General features: G+C 35.5%; 1 protein-coding gene across 1 annotated transcript; it reads right to left on the reverse strand.

Annotated features, from left to right (window-relative positions):
- Positions 1-892: 892 nt before the first annotated feature.
- LOC147291931 (uncharacterized) lies at positions 893-12,751 on the reverse strand. Its single transcript, XM_086236456.1, is given in 13 exon segments — positions 893-3,797; positions 4,032-4,269; positions 4,510-4,863; positions 5,143-5,475; positions 5,477-6,347; positions 6,645-7,154; positions 7,274-7,641; positions 7,821-8,037; positions 8,123-8,381; positions 9,240-9,567; positions 9,693-10,895; positions 11,237-11,782; positions 12,634-12,751. Coding segments are annotated over 13 exon segments (8,079 nt in total). The 5' UTR covers positions 12,709-12,751; the 3' UTR covers positions 893-1,020.
- Between the last annotated feature and the right edge of the window lie 3,727 nt (positions 12,752-16,478).

Below are 16,478 nucleotides of genomic sequence, written 5' to 3' on the forward strand. Positions count from 1 at the left end.
GGAAGCTTTACAACCCCAGATGACCAGGAACTTGTTTAGAAGCAGCTGGATCTGATAAAGGTCTGACATGTTCTATGTTTTCTTTTAGTTATAAAAAGTTGTATAGAAGATAGAGCCTTCTATGTGAGTTCTTTATTTGTACATATGAGTTCTTTTTCGGAAGGTCTTGAAAGACTTGTATTGGATGTTGGAATTAATGGTAATGGAATAGATTGAGATTGCACTAATTTCAGGCTTGGATGTCAATTTATATCTTTTATATCAGGATTGTAGTACAAATTGGATAATAACAGTTATATTATAGTATAAATTTCATACCAGTTTATGTTAAAAGACAGAAATATAAAATAGCATGCACATCAGTTTACCAAAAACAACCAATATCAAAGTAACATTACAATATCAATAAATATAAAAAACCTATGTCCAACAATGTCTTTTATATCAGTTATAGATCAAATACATATGTTTTAAATACATTCAAATATCTATTTATAGAAAAAATCCGATATGTAACATAGCAAGTAGATCAGTTCTGGGAGCATAAAATGATATCTAAGATAATTTACATATCAAAAATCACATAAAATACGATGTAGAAAGCATAAAAAAATACATTTAATGAGTTTACCATATCGATAAATATAAGAAAACTGATGTCTAAATCAGAATTTAGATCATTTTCATAGTAATTAACGATGTGTTTTCTATCTTTAATATCAGTTTCAGAATCTTAATTCACCAGAAAATTGGAGAACTGATATCTAAAGGACCCATTGGACATCAGAATTTAAACAAAAAAGATATCTAACCTCATTATAGATATCAGTATAAAACTGATATCTTAAGTAGGTACATTAGATATCGCCTGCCTAGACATCGCCCGAAAACATGAAAAGACATAAGTTATTCACTGATATATAAGGGGGGTATTTGTTGTAAATTATACAAAGGTTCTACTCTCTTCAAACTTTAACATGAAAGATTTAAGAGTAGCATATATGATTCTTGGTATAAGAATCAAGAAGTGTGGTAAATCTTTAGTATTAACTCAATCACATTAGAAAATATTAAAGAAACAGCAGCAGCACGCATCAGGTTGCGGACAGCATCAGCTTGCGGACACTTGGGTAATTCTTTACTGCCACATTGGGTTCCAGAAACAGCATCAGCTTGAGGACACTTCGGATTGGATATGCAATCTTCTACACCTTTACTGTGACTGGCTTCAGCATTACACTGCTTATCAGAAGCAACATCAATCTCTAACGATTCCACCAAACTGGAGTTTGAAGGCAGAACCTCAGAACTCTTCCCCTCGTCAAAATTGTTTGCAGAATGCAAACCAGTGCACGTATTATTACCTTTCACTACATCAGATCCAATTTGACATTGTGAAGCTTGAATGACGGGTGGTTTAGAAATCAATTTTCTTAATATGTCATCCTTGCACTGGTTGACCTTCATGTTGACAAAAATGGCATCAGAACATAAGAACCTTGAACAATCAAACCCAAAACTCGCAATTACCATAGTATTACCAATCTTCTTAAGAGCTGAAGCTAGCACATTCACATTAATACTAAGAGAATTGTGACTCCTCCTCCTTTTAAGTGTGTCACAAAATTCCCATGGCAATTGTTCAGTGATAGAGCTCCTCCCCAGCAAATCAAAGAGTACATCTAAACACATCCCATAATTCACATAAAGCAAGCATAACACAACGACCAGTCTCAGTATGAGTAGTGAATAATAGTTTTTCCAATCTGCACTGGACATTTTAATCCATTCAATCATATCCCCCTTATCATAAAGGCACTTCTGAACCACATCACGCACAAAATTAAGGATGCCTGCAGAAGATGGTCGAACATCAACCACTATGGAACTTAAGTTGGTATCTTCCTCCTGGTACATAAGCCATTCAATAAAACAAGAACTCGTAGTGATAACATAACCTTGAAAGCAACTTTCAGAAAACAAAAGGCGCTCTACAAGATACAAGAAGCAACCAGGTGATATGTAGTCATAAACCCTCCAGTTTGCAGTATAAGTTTCAATTAGAGCTATATGGAACTTCCGCATAACAGACACCTCTCTCAGTTCTTGACGGGTATTAACAGGTCCAACATTCCCATAGAGAATCTCAACAAACTCCTTCCATGGTGGGCTGCAGTCCAGCTTTTTCACAAGCTTTTCATACGGTCCATCATCATTCAGTTTACCAGACCCAAAAATGACCATTACAAGCCTTCCAATTTGCCCATAAGACAGCTTGTTCTTTGAGCTGATATATTCAACTATTACTTGCTTCATCACACTCTTTGAAGCATTGGTTCTTCTAAGAGATATCATATTATGTCTCAATGATTTCCTCCAATCTAAAGGAAATATGCAAGCAACAAAACTCTCAGTGGAAAAAGTTACAAATCTCTGCAGTGTCTCAGCATCTTGATACGTTTGCTTCAAACATTTGGACTGCAAAAGATATATTGCAACCTCATATATCTGGGCCAGAGACCTGCTTTGGCAGAAGATTGGATCTGAATTCTCGATTGCAAACTTGTAAAGCACTTCAAGCTTGTCCAAAACCTTCACACCAACAGAGAGCAGTTCTGAACTCCAATAATTCTGAGCGGCTGAAACAAGCTGGTGAAAATCAATAGAGACCAACTTCCCATGATTCCGGAAATATCTTTTGTGCAGACCTTGAACCCAATCAGCTCCAGAGGTGAGTAAAACATAGACTGGACTCAGATTATGATATAGCCTCCACACTCCTAAGTAATCAAAACAAAAGTCTCCATAACTTTTGTGTTCACTCACATCATGCGTTTCAAGGCATCCTAGATATTCAATTATGTGAACAATTTTATCCTTCCATATATTCCAGAAGCAAACCAGTGAATCTATAGAAACCTGGTTTTTAGATATTCTGTCTTCTGAGCACTTTATCAGATCAGCAATCAATTCTTCTTCCCACAAATACTCATTGGCGTTTGAAGAAAGATGAGCATCCAATATTTTACGAGCACATAACAATTCACCTCCATTGCTCTTATGTTTCTGACAAGCATTCATATGATTTTTTATCACAGCCAAGTTACTCTGCCCATTTAATAAAATGTCAACCTCAGTGCAAACAAACTCATAAAATTTTTCTGTCTCATTCTTAGCAAATGACTTGGCTTTTGATAAAAGCTCTTCCATTTGTGAAAACTTCTTTATGGGCCAGCCCTTGCTGCCATATGACCAAAGAGAGTTAGCAAGCACATAGAACAGAATATGTAATGATGCTTCTCTGGACTTGCCTGCCTTTTCAAGGAAATCAGCTTCGAGCAGAATCTCTCCTTTTAGCTTTGCGATGTCTGCGGCTTCAAGATAGTTTCCAAATTCTTCTTCCAACAAAAGAAGTTCATCAAGGCTACAATATTTCTTCAAAAAGTTCCGCATCAAATGTATAGAATCAAAAGCTTTAATAAATTTCATCATGGATCTGTTATCCTTCAACTCATAATAGTGCAACGCACAGCCCTCTAGAAATTCCTGTTCAATTTTATCTATTCCTTTTCCTCTTCTAGCCACAGCACGGTTCTCTATTGCATGCTGTTTCCAATAATTAATGTATTGCAAACCCACTTCAAATATTTTTCCTTTGGCACAAACAGTGAGACACTCGGAGAAAAAATTGCCCTTAGCATATACATCTGCAGCATCTTCATAGCATCCTGCTAGATAAAAGCATTCTCCAGCTCTTTCCAGTTCGGACTCACCAAATTTTTCCAAATAAATCCTAGCTGCACCAATATAAGATAAAGGTTTCAAAATTAAGTGGTACACAGCATTACAGGCAAAGATTCAATATTTCAAATTATACAATGAAATAAAACTTTGTACTTGAGACAAGCAATAAATATGAAGGTTCAAGTCCAACAAATAATAAACTGAACGTTATCAACGGAATGCTATTGCCAATTCACTGTCATGTAAATGTTGGCAGGCAAAGGACAGCTGATGTTAAATAGTCATACCTGCTCTTTCATACTCCCCCAAATCAGAAAAACATCTAGCAGCAGAATCTGCCTTGCCTATAGCATCAAATATTTCAGCAGCTTCCCTAAGAATAGAATTAGCTACTTCAGGATTTGACATTCGCATAGAGTCAGCGATAGCTTTAAGGCCAGCAGCTTTGGATCTTCTTTCCCAATAAGTATCACCAGCTCTTTCAAAGCACATTGTGGCCATTTCATAATTATGTTCACAATATAGCTGCAATAAACAAATAGAATGAGTTAGATTAATATTATACAACATAATGGTGTTACAACACAAATGATTATGATGCTTATACTGGCATTGATGATGGTAATGATCAAAATAATAATAGTGACAATAATAATAAATAGTATAAATTAGCTGCTACTACAGCAACAATGCTTTTAAAGTTTTTTTTTTTTTTTTTTGGCCAAGAACAATGCTTTTAAAGTTACATAGAAAAATTAAGCAAACCTTAATCCCCTGTGACTTCCACTTCTCTGGACTGCTTGCAACTTGTATTGCCTGTGCAAATGAATCATCAAGTTTCCTAACTTGCACAACACATTTCTTCTTCCAATAGTCGAACACAGGCTTGGAGAGCTCTTCTACATTCTCACAAATCCACAATCTCTGTCTTGTACGAGTAACAGCTACATATAGTTGCTTCAGTTCAGAGCATAAAATGTTGTGCTTGGCTTCATTGAAACTTGGAAACCGCTGAGGTAATGTTGAGTCAAGTAAATCTTGTTCCTTCATGTAATCGTATATCACCCTCCATGGATTTTTCGAAGGTGATGAGCCAAAAAAGTTGTACAAGAGTACATCCTTCAGAATGGTCATATATATAAATGTTATCAAGATCCAATGGACTGAATATATCATAATTTTAATAAATATTGCAGCAAGAAACTAATCATTTTCAGATGTGAAGCCAGTAAACTTTCCTGAAAAAACGTAGCCAGAAAATATTTTGCAAGCAAAAGAAAAAAAAAAAAAAACAAGAAAAAAGTACAATCAGGTACTCATAAGAGCTTAAATTAAAATCATCAATGGTCATAGCTTTTCTACGATTAAAAATATAAATAAGAAAATTATTGTAATCACCTGAAACTCAAGGCCCTTGCACTCCACTATGGTAAGGACAAGAGCACGCTTCCCAACACATTTGAGAACTTCTTTTCGAGCATTATCATCTCGCACCAAAATCACCTGCTCTGCTCCAAAGCCAACTATATTTCCACCTTCAGTTCCAGTATTTCCAAAAAATTTTATGATGGTATTCTCATTTTCTCCAGATTCAAGCACTACCGGAGCTTCCCCATATATAAAACTGGTTTCCGGTTTTAAAACATCAATAGATAGGGGGAAAAAACGATAGAGCAGTTCCACAATGCTCTGTGATAACTTCAATATACCAGCATGGGTACGAAAGTTTTGAGTCTAAATGGAATATTTCTGAGATTTTTCCCTTTTCTTTCCTCTCCTCATGCTTATTGCTTCTTGATTCCGATATAAATTTCTTGTAGAACAGATTTCTTATATCTTGGAACCTAAAATCAATACCCCTTGCAATTGTTTGTGCAGTATCACCAGAAAAAACAAAACCTTCTTCAACATTGCTGCACATATGTTTAAACAAAGCAATTTGACTCATCGTAAGATCTTGAACCTCATCAATATAAACAAAATGCATCTGATCACCCTCATATTTTTCATGCCTGAGTCGACGGTGAAGATCAATTACAAAATCAGCCAGATCAAATTCACCATTTTCCATCTTCATTTTCTCATAAACCTGAAATATATCATATACTACTTCTCTATTTTGCTTGCTTAAATTGGAAACCCGGCCCTCCGACAGTTGAACATAATCCTCCCGACTGAGTTTACCATCACCAGCTTCTATGGCTCCCAGGCCACCTTTTATATGCGATATAATCTCTGTAAAGACTCTTGAAGCATCAAGCTTCTTTGATAACTTGATATTAAAATGGGGCCAGTAAGATGAACTAAATCTCTCATAATTGACCTCCTTCGTCCTTATAAATGTCTGCAACGCAACTGATCTTGAACTTCGCAATTTACCAGGAGCAAGTTTTTTTACATCAAGGAATCTCTCAAAGTATGAGCTACCCAATGTTCCATCAAGCATCATCAAGAACTTGTGGAATGTTATAACAAGAGGGTAAGAATTGGGAGGAATATCATGAAATGAATCTTGGATATCCTTAAATTGGGCTTCCTCCTCATCAAAATCATCCATACCAATCAAACATTTTTCAGTTGAATTACTTTCACTGCTTGCAAAGCTGTGGACAAATTAAAAGGCAAAAAAGTTAGTATGTTAAAATTATGCTGCTTCTGGTGGCTGATGTGAAGTTGATAATTACAGAACAATTTAAATGAACTAAAAAAAGAAATATGGTGCATCCAAACCAGAATCTTAATCCCATATTGCTCGTTGTGGCTTATAAGCCAAGAGCCATCAATTTTGCATGTTATGCTCCAAGAATAATGTTTTCTTATGATTCAGATATAATACTTTATAATCACTTTTAAAGATAATAAAGAACAATAACTATCATTTTGTTGAATAACCCGCGCACCTTTTCAAGTGTAGAACATGTTGCTTGATGGCAGAACATAGTTTAGGGCTCACTGTCACAAAAAGCTGGTGTAGAATTCTCTCGTTATTAGCTGCAGGACTCTGATCAACCTTGCTATTTTGAGTACTATAGCATCCTTGGACCGCCAATTGGTACCATTGTTCTTTCTGAACCAATTTCATGGTTAAAACAGTGGTCTTCCCAGTTCCTGACCGTCCAACAATAAAGGAACTTCTATGATAAAGGATAATTTCCATTTCTTCGTCATTAACATCAAATGGAATATCCAATTCTCTACCCTCACGGTCAGACAGCAAGTGGTTCACAACACCAGATGATAAGGAGTAAAATTTCATCAGCAACAAACTCTCGCTGACCTTTGAATTCTCAACATAACTTCTGCCATCAGAAATGTCAGCAACTAAATCACTCTGCGTCTCAGTGGTGCTAAAATCCTTAAACCGGACAATATCCAAAGACAGTGGCCAGCTTGTTGGAACTTCCAAATCACTGGTCACAAATGACAAAGAAAATCAATAACTAGTTAGATATTCAAAAATGAAAAAGCATTTGTACTTTATATAAATTCAGGCGTATTTGGAAAAAAACTAGGATGCAAAACAACATACCCCTCGAGACATTTCTCCTTGCAGCGATTGATAAAATCATCTGTATATCTTTTCAAAATACCGTCCAGGCGATTTACCAATTTTGGGATACCCTCGAGAGGCAGTATATCCCAGATCTTTAATACTTGAATGTATATTTCCGGTATCGATCTCAAATCTTTTACAATGTCAGTTGTGCAAATAAGATATTGACCTTCAACCTTAAATTGCTTCAAGATCAGTGAAGAGCATCCACATATTGTCTCTACATTTCGCTTCTTAGGTCTCCAGCCACTAGAAAGCTTCAGTAGAAGATGTAGTACCGACTTCTTCAAACGGTTTAACTTCAGTTTTCTGAATGACTTTAGAAAGTTATCACTGAAAAGTACCTAAAGGTAATGGATTTGGGGAAGAGAAAAATTTTAAAAAACAAAAACAAATTTAAGTATGTATAAACCAGATAATCCATTTTCAGAACACCTATTGACAAGTTGTAGGAATTTTTTGGAAATGAAAGGGGGGAAGAAAGAAAGAAAAGAAAAAAATAAGGAAATACCAAGAGATTTACCTTCCATCTAGCACTTTTGAAAAGTATGCTGTCAGCGTTTAGCAAATCATCAAACTGGTCAAACTCCTTCTTTACCTCTATGATGGTCTTGGCCAAATCCTTGTCTTCATCGGCATTAAAGAAGCATTGACGACGTTTGGCATTACGGACCAAGGGCTCCCAAACAGATTCACTATCAGATAGAGTTCTTTCATTCCCCAAAATCCACAGACAGTGCCTGCAGTCATCAGAGGACCAGTAGTTATTATCACCAAACTAATTAATATGGATGGAAAAGCATACAAGATTACATAAAACCATACCTAGCCCTTGTAAGAGAGACATTAACTCTCTGTGGTTTTGATATAAAATCAAGTGATTGGTGACCACCCTGGGACCGTACAGTGGACATGATAATTATGTCCTCTTCCCCACCCTGGGACCCATCAACTGTCATCACCTTCACTACAAAGCCATCAAGTTTATCATACTTATGTCCAAGTTTGTCCTGAATTGCGACAACTTGAGCAGCATAGGGAGATACTACACCAATACTAAGTTTTTGTTTTGAATCAACCCATTCTGCAAATAAAGAGAAAGCCAAAAGAGTATTAGAAAAGAAGAAAACACAGGCAAAAGAATTTCGCAACCTGTAATTGACATTTGTATGCTGGTTTGAGATATAACCTCTACTAAAGACAGGCTTAATGGGTCAAAGACTCAAATGTGAAGGCATGGGAATTTACATGAGAAGTGCTCAATCAATTTTTCTACTTAAAGATTTTTTTTTTTTCTTTTTAAAACCCATATAAATGGGATCAGGCACAAATAACAATTCTTCAATGTTCAGTTGTGTTATCCAAAAACCAACACAATTATGATAAAAATGTCTTTCAGCTCCTAAATGTTCCAGTCTACCCAAATTTATGATGAAGAGGACATTAAAATAGATTTTAACATTTCTTACAGTTCAATAAATCTTAGAAAATCTTTAACTTTCTCCTATAGATTGATATGAGCTAGATAATTCATGATCTAACATGTGATTTTCTGTGTATATCACCCAATTATGTTTCACTTGCCGAACAATGATATTTTTTTAACCATAAACTCATAAGTAAATGATTACGACGCTACTATTCTACAATGGAACAAAATCTCGAGGGAATCATATTTATTTTTATGAAGGAAATCTAAAATTTCAAATACAACCACTGACAACTAGGCTACTTTTTCATGATGAAAAATAGTCACCAAGGAATATATGTTTTTTACTACTAGGTAGCGTAAAACTTCAAATGAAAACATAAAAGTAATATTGAGATGAGAAATATCCTCTCCAGCTAGACATTGAAAATATTGAGATGAGAACATTAAAAGATGAAGAACATTGAAAATATTGACATGAGAACATGAATATGACTTTCCAGCTAGACATACCTTTGTATAGATTCCGCAGTATTTTTAAAACAATGGCAACCTCGACCATATTCTTTCGACTATGTCCATCCTCATCCTTCTCCTCTCTTCCACCAACTACATTTATAAAAGAATAAGGACCAAACATTGACCCTGGAAGATAGTGCTTCTCATGGCTTCTTCTTTTAACATTTGGAGCATCCAGGATCAGGTTATCATAGAAATTTGAATTGGGGAAGAAACTTATTGAAGGATGCATTCGGTATTGCATATTTAGGAGGTGTTTTGAGTGACCCATTGAACTTAACCTCTCAAACAAGCTTCTTGCAAAACCAGCTTCATGAGAAACCTATAGACAAAAATAAAGTAGATAATAGTTGCATAGGAATAGGAAGTGGAATAAAAATTGGGATAAGAGAAGCAAAGGATAAAAATATATGCACACACATATATGACTAAGTAGCATCAACATACATTGCTATTCACCATAGCTGGCAACTGGCGTTCATCACCAACAAGAACAGCATGCTTCACACCTGGAAGTTGCAGGGGTATTGTTGACTCACACTCTTTCAACTGTGCAGCTTCATCAATAACCACAAGGCTCAATGGCTCCATTTCCACACTATGAAGCTTATATGAACTGGATGCAGTGCAAAATATTAAGGAAGCTCTTTGAAAACAGAATTCCCTTAGTGATTCTTGGTTCATACAATTTGGAAGGGTAAGTTTCCTAAGAGAATCCTTTAGAGTACGTAAAGCTGAAAGGCATTCTCTTCTCCTCATGCACAGAAGAAATGAGTTATCTACAAATGACTCAGACATATCTTCAACTTCAGAAAAAGAGAAAAGGTCTTCCAGTGACTCAGAAACAACATTGCCTTGAAACAACAATAATTCAAAGGACTCAACTAAGCGGATAAGTGAAACCATGCTTCGGAAAATCTGTACCGAAATGTAATTTTTGGCTATATGGGTACAGAAGGTAGAAATACAAGATCTTAGCGGTAATGCAGCAGAAACAAATCCATCCCTGAAAAATTCAAGAAATGTTTTGCACTTCCCCTTGCTAACTTCAGTGTCACTTCTGCATTCTTTCGCTTTCATTTCACAAACATTAATCTGTTCTTTTTCTTTGGTTAATTCAATTTCCAAGAAAATATGGTAATGAGAAACGCAATGTTCAAGAAAACCTATCATGGAATCAAAGCAGTGCCTCCAACCAGCCCGTGGCCCTAAGCATTCAGCGAGCCTTTCAACACGGTAATCCAAATATATGTCTTTAATGTCTTGACCAACTTTGAGTCGATCATTATTCCCAAATAGAAGAATTTCTCCCAGAGAGCAAAACAAATCATTGGAACCTGCTTCAGCCACCATCTTTAGAGCTTGAGAAGCAACTACAGTTATTGCGACATTTGTTGGGGCACAAATAAGAGTCCTATAATTCATCCTTAACAGGGTAAAAAGCAGAGTAACGATGGTTTTAGTTTTTCCTGTCCCAGGTGGACCCCATATAAGTTCCAGAGCAGACTTGGCATCACAATGTAGCATTTCAAGACAGGCCAAAACGGCCCCAGTTTGGGACTCATTCAATCCATACGATAAGCTCTCAACTAACCTCTTGCCCAGGATGTCATCTTTCTTTTCAATACAGAGATCAGAGTTTTTCTGAGCCTGTTATCAAGCATAAGATTCAGTCAGTCCTACGTGATTACTTCAGTAGAAGAATCAAGAGTACATAACTGGTGTTGTATAGATATACACAAAAAGCAGGAACATTGTTCCAAAGTTGAGATAAAATGTCATTTTTCTTCTTACACTTTAAACGGCAAAACATTGTGTCGAAAATACAAATGAATAAAGTAATTAATACGCTGAGTGTTTTGTATGATGTTGGTGAGTATTAAATTATATCTTGCATTATGCATGGTTCACATACCATGAATAGCTCCAATGTTAGTAAATGTAATATTAACTCTAAACAAAAACAACAGTATTGATCCTTAAGGTCTTACCACATAATCAGTACATAGAACTTCCTTGAAAATCTTCAGATTTCTGGACATGTGCAATGATTTCCATATTCTTCCATTAGTGGTTAAATTCACCAAGAAAACCACAAACAATGATGTCTGAGTGCTATTGTTGACTTCAAACTCTTTTAAGGCCTTGACTTTAAAACGAATAGGAGAACTATCATCCTCATCCTCATTTTCTGAGACATTAGTGACTGATACAAAAGCCCATGACCTCCCTACCCTTTGTAAATCCGAAACAGTTTCAGGTTTAGACTCTGCTAAGACAAACAGATCCCTAGGCAAAGTTTTGTATGGTTCCTTGCCACGATCACTGAACCGGTTTCGCCACTCATCAACCTGAATATCATATAGCTTTGTTCCATGTGGCTTGGATTCTTCAAAAGCAACTACTTTAGCAAAAGGTGCTCTGTCAATAGTTTCCATACTTGAATGCACTTTAGCTCGAGTTTCTTCCAATAAAGGATATACATAAGACCCAAAATAATGCTGAATTGACCGGAATGATTCAGGAATCTTTTCCACCTAGAAAAAAAAAAAAAAAGGTCCAAAACAAGTATTGAGGGAGAGGGAGATGGAGAGAGAGAGAGAGAGAGAGAGAGAGAGAGAGAGAGAATCAGTACTACTTGTTTGATAAAGCTATGGATAACATTTCATGAGGAGAAGATAAAAGCTCAAATAGCTTGTATCCGCAGTCCTTGGAAGCAATAAAGTGCTAACCACGGCATGAGGATGTCTCATGTCTCATACAAGATATGTTGTAAATCATCTCTTAAAACACAGAAAAAGAATACCACAAGAAATTATGTCTTGAGAAGCATATGTCCGATCAAGCGGGGTTTCCATATTATACTTGTAAACATCTTGGTAATTGGTACCATAAGATTCATAATAATAGAATTGAGGAGGCTAGTAATCCAACATTATTTTGTCAAAATATGAATTTTTTTATTGAATTCTAAAGGTTTAGTAGACTTTATATATAGAAAATTATATATGCATATTTCATACAATTAGCAATATATACACACTTTCCATTTTACCATTTGCCCATTTTGGTATAAAGGCAAATTAGAAAACTGAAATGGGCTTCTGCCTGACTGTGTCAAGGCTACCAAAGAAAAGTGCGATACTTTGAAAAGCAATCCTCCTTCCATAGTAAAACCTCTACTGTATGAATTGCTTATTAAGGTTGTAGAAACTTTTCTTTTTGTGGGTCTTTCTAACTAAGCATTCCAGAAAAAAGCTTCAATAACAATCTCATAAAATTTTTCACACAGACTACAGAGCAGCTAGATAAGAAAATAAGAAAATACTTCCTTTAATTAACAAAGACACGAGGAGTAGATTTTATTAATAAAAGTGGAAGAAAATACCTTGTTCCTGTAAAGATCTTGGTTGAAAATGTCTTCAAGGGACCAAGAAAACACAATATCAGTGAAAGGGTCCATTATCTCCTCTCAATCAGACTGAGTCACTCTACCTCTGTCTCCCACGCTAACCTTCTCTTTTCTGCACTCAATATAAAGCATGAGATTGTGAACCCACTTCACAGAAACACATTTGAAAGCATGAGATTGTGAATCCGCTTCACAAAAACACATTTGAAGGGAGATAAAAGAAATGGGATTGAAAGAAAAGGAACTATGAAAATACAAGAAGTCAAGGAATATGCAAAAGAATGTGTACGAGCACTGCCATGCATTACAGAAAAAGTAAGAAACATGCAATTTAAGAACTTGTAGCTTTCACCAAAGAAGCCAATTCCATTCTCTTTTTTTTTTAGCCTCTAAAGCCAATTCTTTTCTGTTTACAAATTCCATTGAAGTTGTAAACAGAACCTTAATAAAGAAGGTTTTCCACTTATTCAAATGGTCCGAAAGTTTCTTACTTTTTCTTTTTAGGGGGACCAAATGAAAAGTTTTCCACTTACTACTTACTGGGGAAGTTATTTAGATCAATTGGCTGGTCCGTACTCCGTAGACTCCGTACTACAAATGTTGCCTATTTTCTTTTAATTTTTCATTTCTAAATTAATATTCCATCAATTGTTATCTATGTAGGTGTGAGCCACTTTCACATAAGCGTTCATATTTAGAGGTTAGATATCATTATTTTTTACTTAAATCCCTACTTTGCTTTCTGTTTACCTTGTTTTAATGCGTTCTGAATGACTAAAAGTCTAAAACTGATCTAATTACTCTTTTTTATTCTTTTATTGCTTATGATTTTTGGTCTTGTTTTAATACGACTACTGTATGCTTATTTGATCCTGATTTACATGTTACACTAACATAATTTGACATTTTATTATCAATATCATTCTACAGTATATTCATCTTATTAGGGGGGCAATCAAGTTATGGTGTCAGGGGGCGATGGTTGCTGCACTCTAATATTTATATATGGTTATCATAATTTTCATTTATTCATTGATTTTATGTTAGTTCTTTTGGTACATCTTTGATGTTGCGCTAATCTTCTTGATTAAGAATTTGACACACAGTTGTTAAGAAGTTTCATTTTCTTTTTTATTAACAATAACATATTGTTAATATTCAATAGGTGATTGTCATTGCCAGACTGTAGCAATAGGTGAATGTCACGGTCAGACAATAACAATAGGTGATTGTGATTATTAAATAATAATAATAGGTGATTGTCACTGCCAGACAATAACGGTAGGTGATTGTTATTATCAAATAATAACAATACATGATTGCAATAGGTGATTGATAATCTGTCTTTTAACAAAAAGGTTCTTGAGTGCAGTTTTTGTCCACTTCCTTAGAAGATTAATAATTGGACACAAGATTTGTTGTGATTTCTGTAAAGAATAAACATGTGACTTAAATTAGGAGTCCTATTAGGTTGCACAAGTTTTTGGTAACTATAAAGTATATCTTCGGGTGGTTTATCTGGTTTGCAACTATGTTTGAGTTATGGTAAAGACAGAGGCAATTTGTCCTTTCGACTAGGCTACTAATTTAGATATTACTATCATGTGCCCCTAGTGGCTTATTCTGATCCTATGCATGAATGCATCTGTACTTTTTGTGGATGGTAATGTCTATTAAAACTTATTTTGTGTGTCATTGTTGTTAATAAGTGTTGTTCTTTTGGAGACGGTGCTATTGGATATTGATCACTCTTTGTAGTCTAAATGTTATAAATTTTTGCAAGCATGTTTATGAACTGGCCAGGCAACACCAGAGTCATCCTGTTTTTTGAGCTATTATTTTAAATCTTCTTCATGTATCGAATATAATGTTCCCCCATTTTCTCTCATATTCTTTTGCATAAATAGGAGGAGAGTATGTTTTTGTGAAATCTATTGGAAATCTCTCGACTTTGTTTGATGTAAGGGGCTACAACAGCATTAAGTTATATCCGGAAGTTTCAAGTTATTTTCTTTTTTTAACGGAATTGTAATTCTGTTTTAGTTTGTTTTAATTGTGTCATAGGTTTATAATTTCATTTGGTTGTTTATGCTTTTCACAAGGATTGTATTAGGTTTAAATTATATTCTCTAATTTATTGTTATTGTTACTATCAAACAATAACAATACTTGATTGCCACTGCCGAACAATAGCAATAAGTGTTGTTACTGCCGGACAGTAGCAATAAGTGATTGTTGTTATTCGATAGTAACAATAAATGTTACTATCGAACAGTAACAATTATATTTACTATTAAAATAAAAAAGATTATGGATGCCTCATCTTAATTTTTGTGTTTTATGTTGGTTATTATTTAACATGTTTATGGAATGAAAAATACCTAAATTATGATTTTTTTTTTTTTGGTAGTTTATGTACCAATTGACACTGTAATGAAAAAAAAAATTGCATTTTTTAAAAAACTGTAGCGTGCTACAGTAACGGCATCACTGTATCGACGTTACTGTAGCACACACTACAAGAAAAAAAGGTTTGGGCGACGAACCTAGTTCCTCTCCCAAAGTCGGATTTCGTCGCCCAAAAGTTTGGGCGACGAACTGAGTTCGTCGAGAGTTTGGCCGCCCAATTCATGACGCCCAAGAGTTTGGGCGACGAACCAGTAAATTTCGTCGCTCAAAGACACCTTGCGCAACAGAGTTTTTTCGTCTCCTAAAGCATATGATTCCTCGCTCAAAGCATGTTTTGGGTGAGGAATAAGGAACTTCGTCGCCTAAAGCATGTTTAGGCGATGAAAAACCTACTTTGGGCGACGAAGCTCCTTATTCCTCGCCCAAAACATGTTTAGGCGACGAAATTGTGCGTCGCCTAAACATTATTTGGGCGAGGAATAGTTAAGTTCGTCGCCCAAACCTACTTTGGGCGACGAAAAATTTCGTCGCCTAAACATATTTTAAAAAAAAATTATTTTTTTATTTAGATTATATATTTGAATTTAATATTTAAAAAAAAAATCTTTATTCAAAAACTATATAAAACAAAATTAAAAAATTTATATATCAAAATATCCATACAAAGTAGTAATAACCCTAATGGTCAATCTATTCTAAACCAATAGCATCATCATCATTCATATCTGACGGAGGTTGATGAGAAGATGGTGGCGGGACAAACCCAAGTATCACCTTGGTCAATGCAGCATACAACGCCTCCTTCTCCGCTCTCTCAGCTCGTAAGTCATCCTGCAACTTCTTCACTTGAGCGGACAACCCTGCGACGACTGCAGATGGCTGAGAAGAAGATGAAGACGAAGACGAGGATCGAACATCACGAATCCGCCCATATCCCATGCCGCGTATTTCCTTACCGGGCCTAACACCCAATGAGTCTATCATAATACGAAGTCCGACATCGGGATCGGGTACTGGAATCGACTCCAACGGAGTACCCGGAGGATGCTGCTCGGCCAAGCTCTCCAAATATATTCTCGAGTTGGCCACCATCTGATCCTTCAAAATGTTATATATACAAGTAACCAATTAGAAAAATAAATATAAAAAATTGTGAAAAAAATTAAAATATAAAAAACTAACATGTTTTGCCTTGGCCGCATCACAACCGGGACGAACATAGATATCCCCAAAAGTGTCTATCTCCGGGAATTGCGACCCACGCTGAAAAAGAAAATAATTTTGTCAAAGACCCAACCAATATTAAAAAATATACATGTATTAAATTAAATAATGACGTACCCGACGTCGCGACTCCACTCAATATGAGATGGGCGTCGGACCACTATGATGGTTAAACGGCTTCCCTTTCC

The sequence above is a fragment of the Dryas octopetala genome, chromosome 3 (genome assembly GCF_963921425.1).
Source record: "Dryas octopetala chromosome 3, drDryOcto1.1, whole genome shotgun sequence".
Lineage (NCBI taxonomy): Eukaryota > Viridiplantae > Streptophyta > Magnoliopsida > Rosales > Rosaceae > Dryas > Dryas octopetala.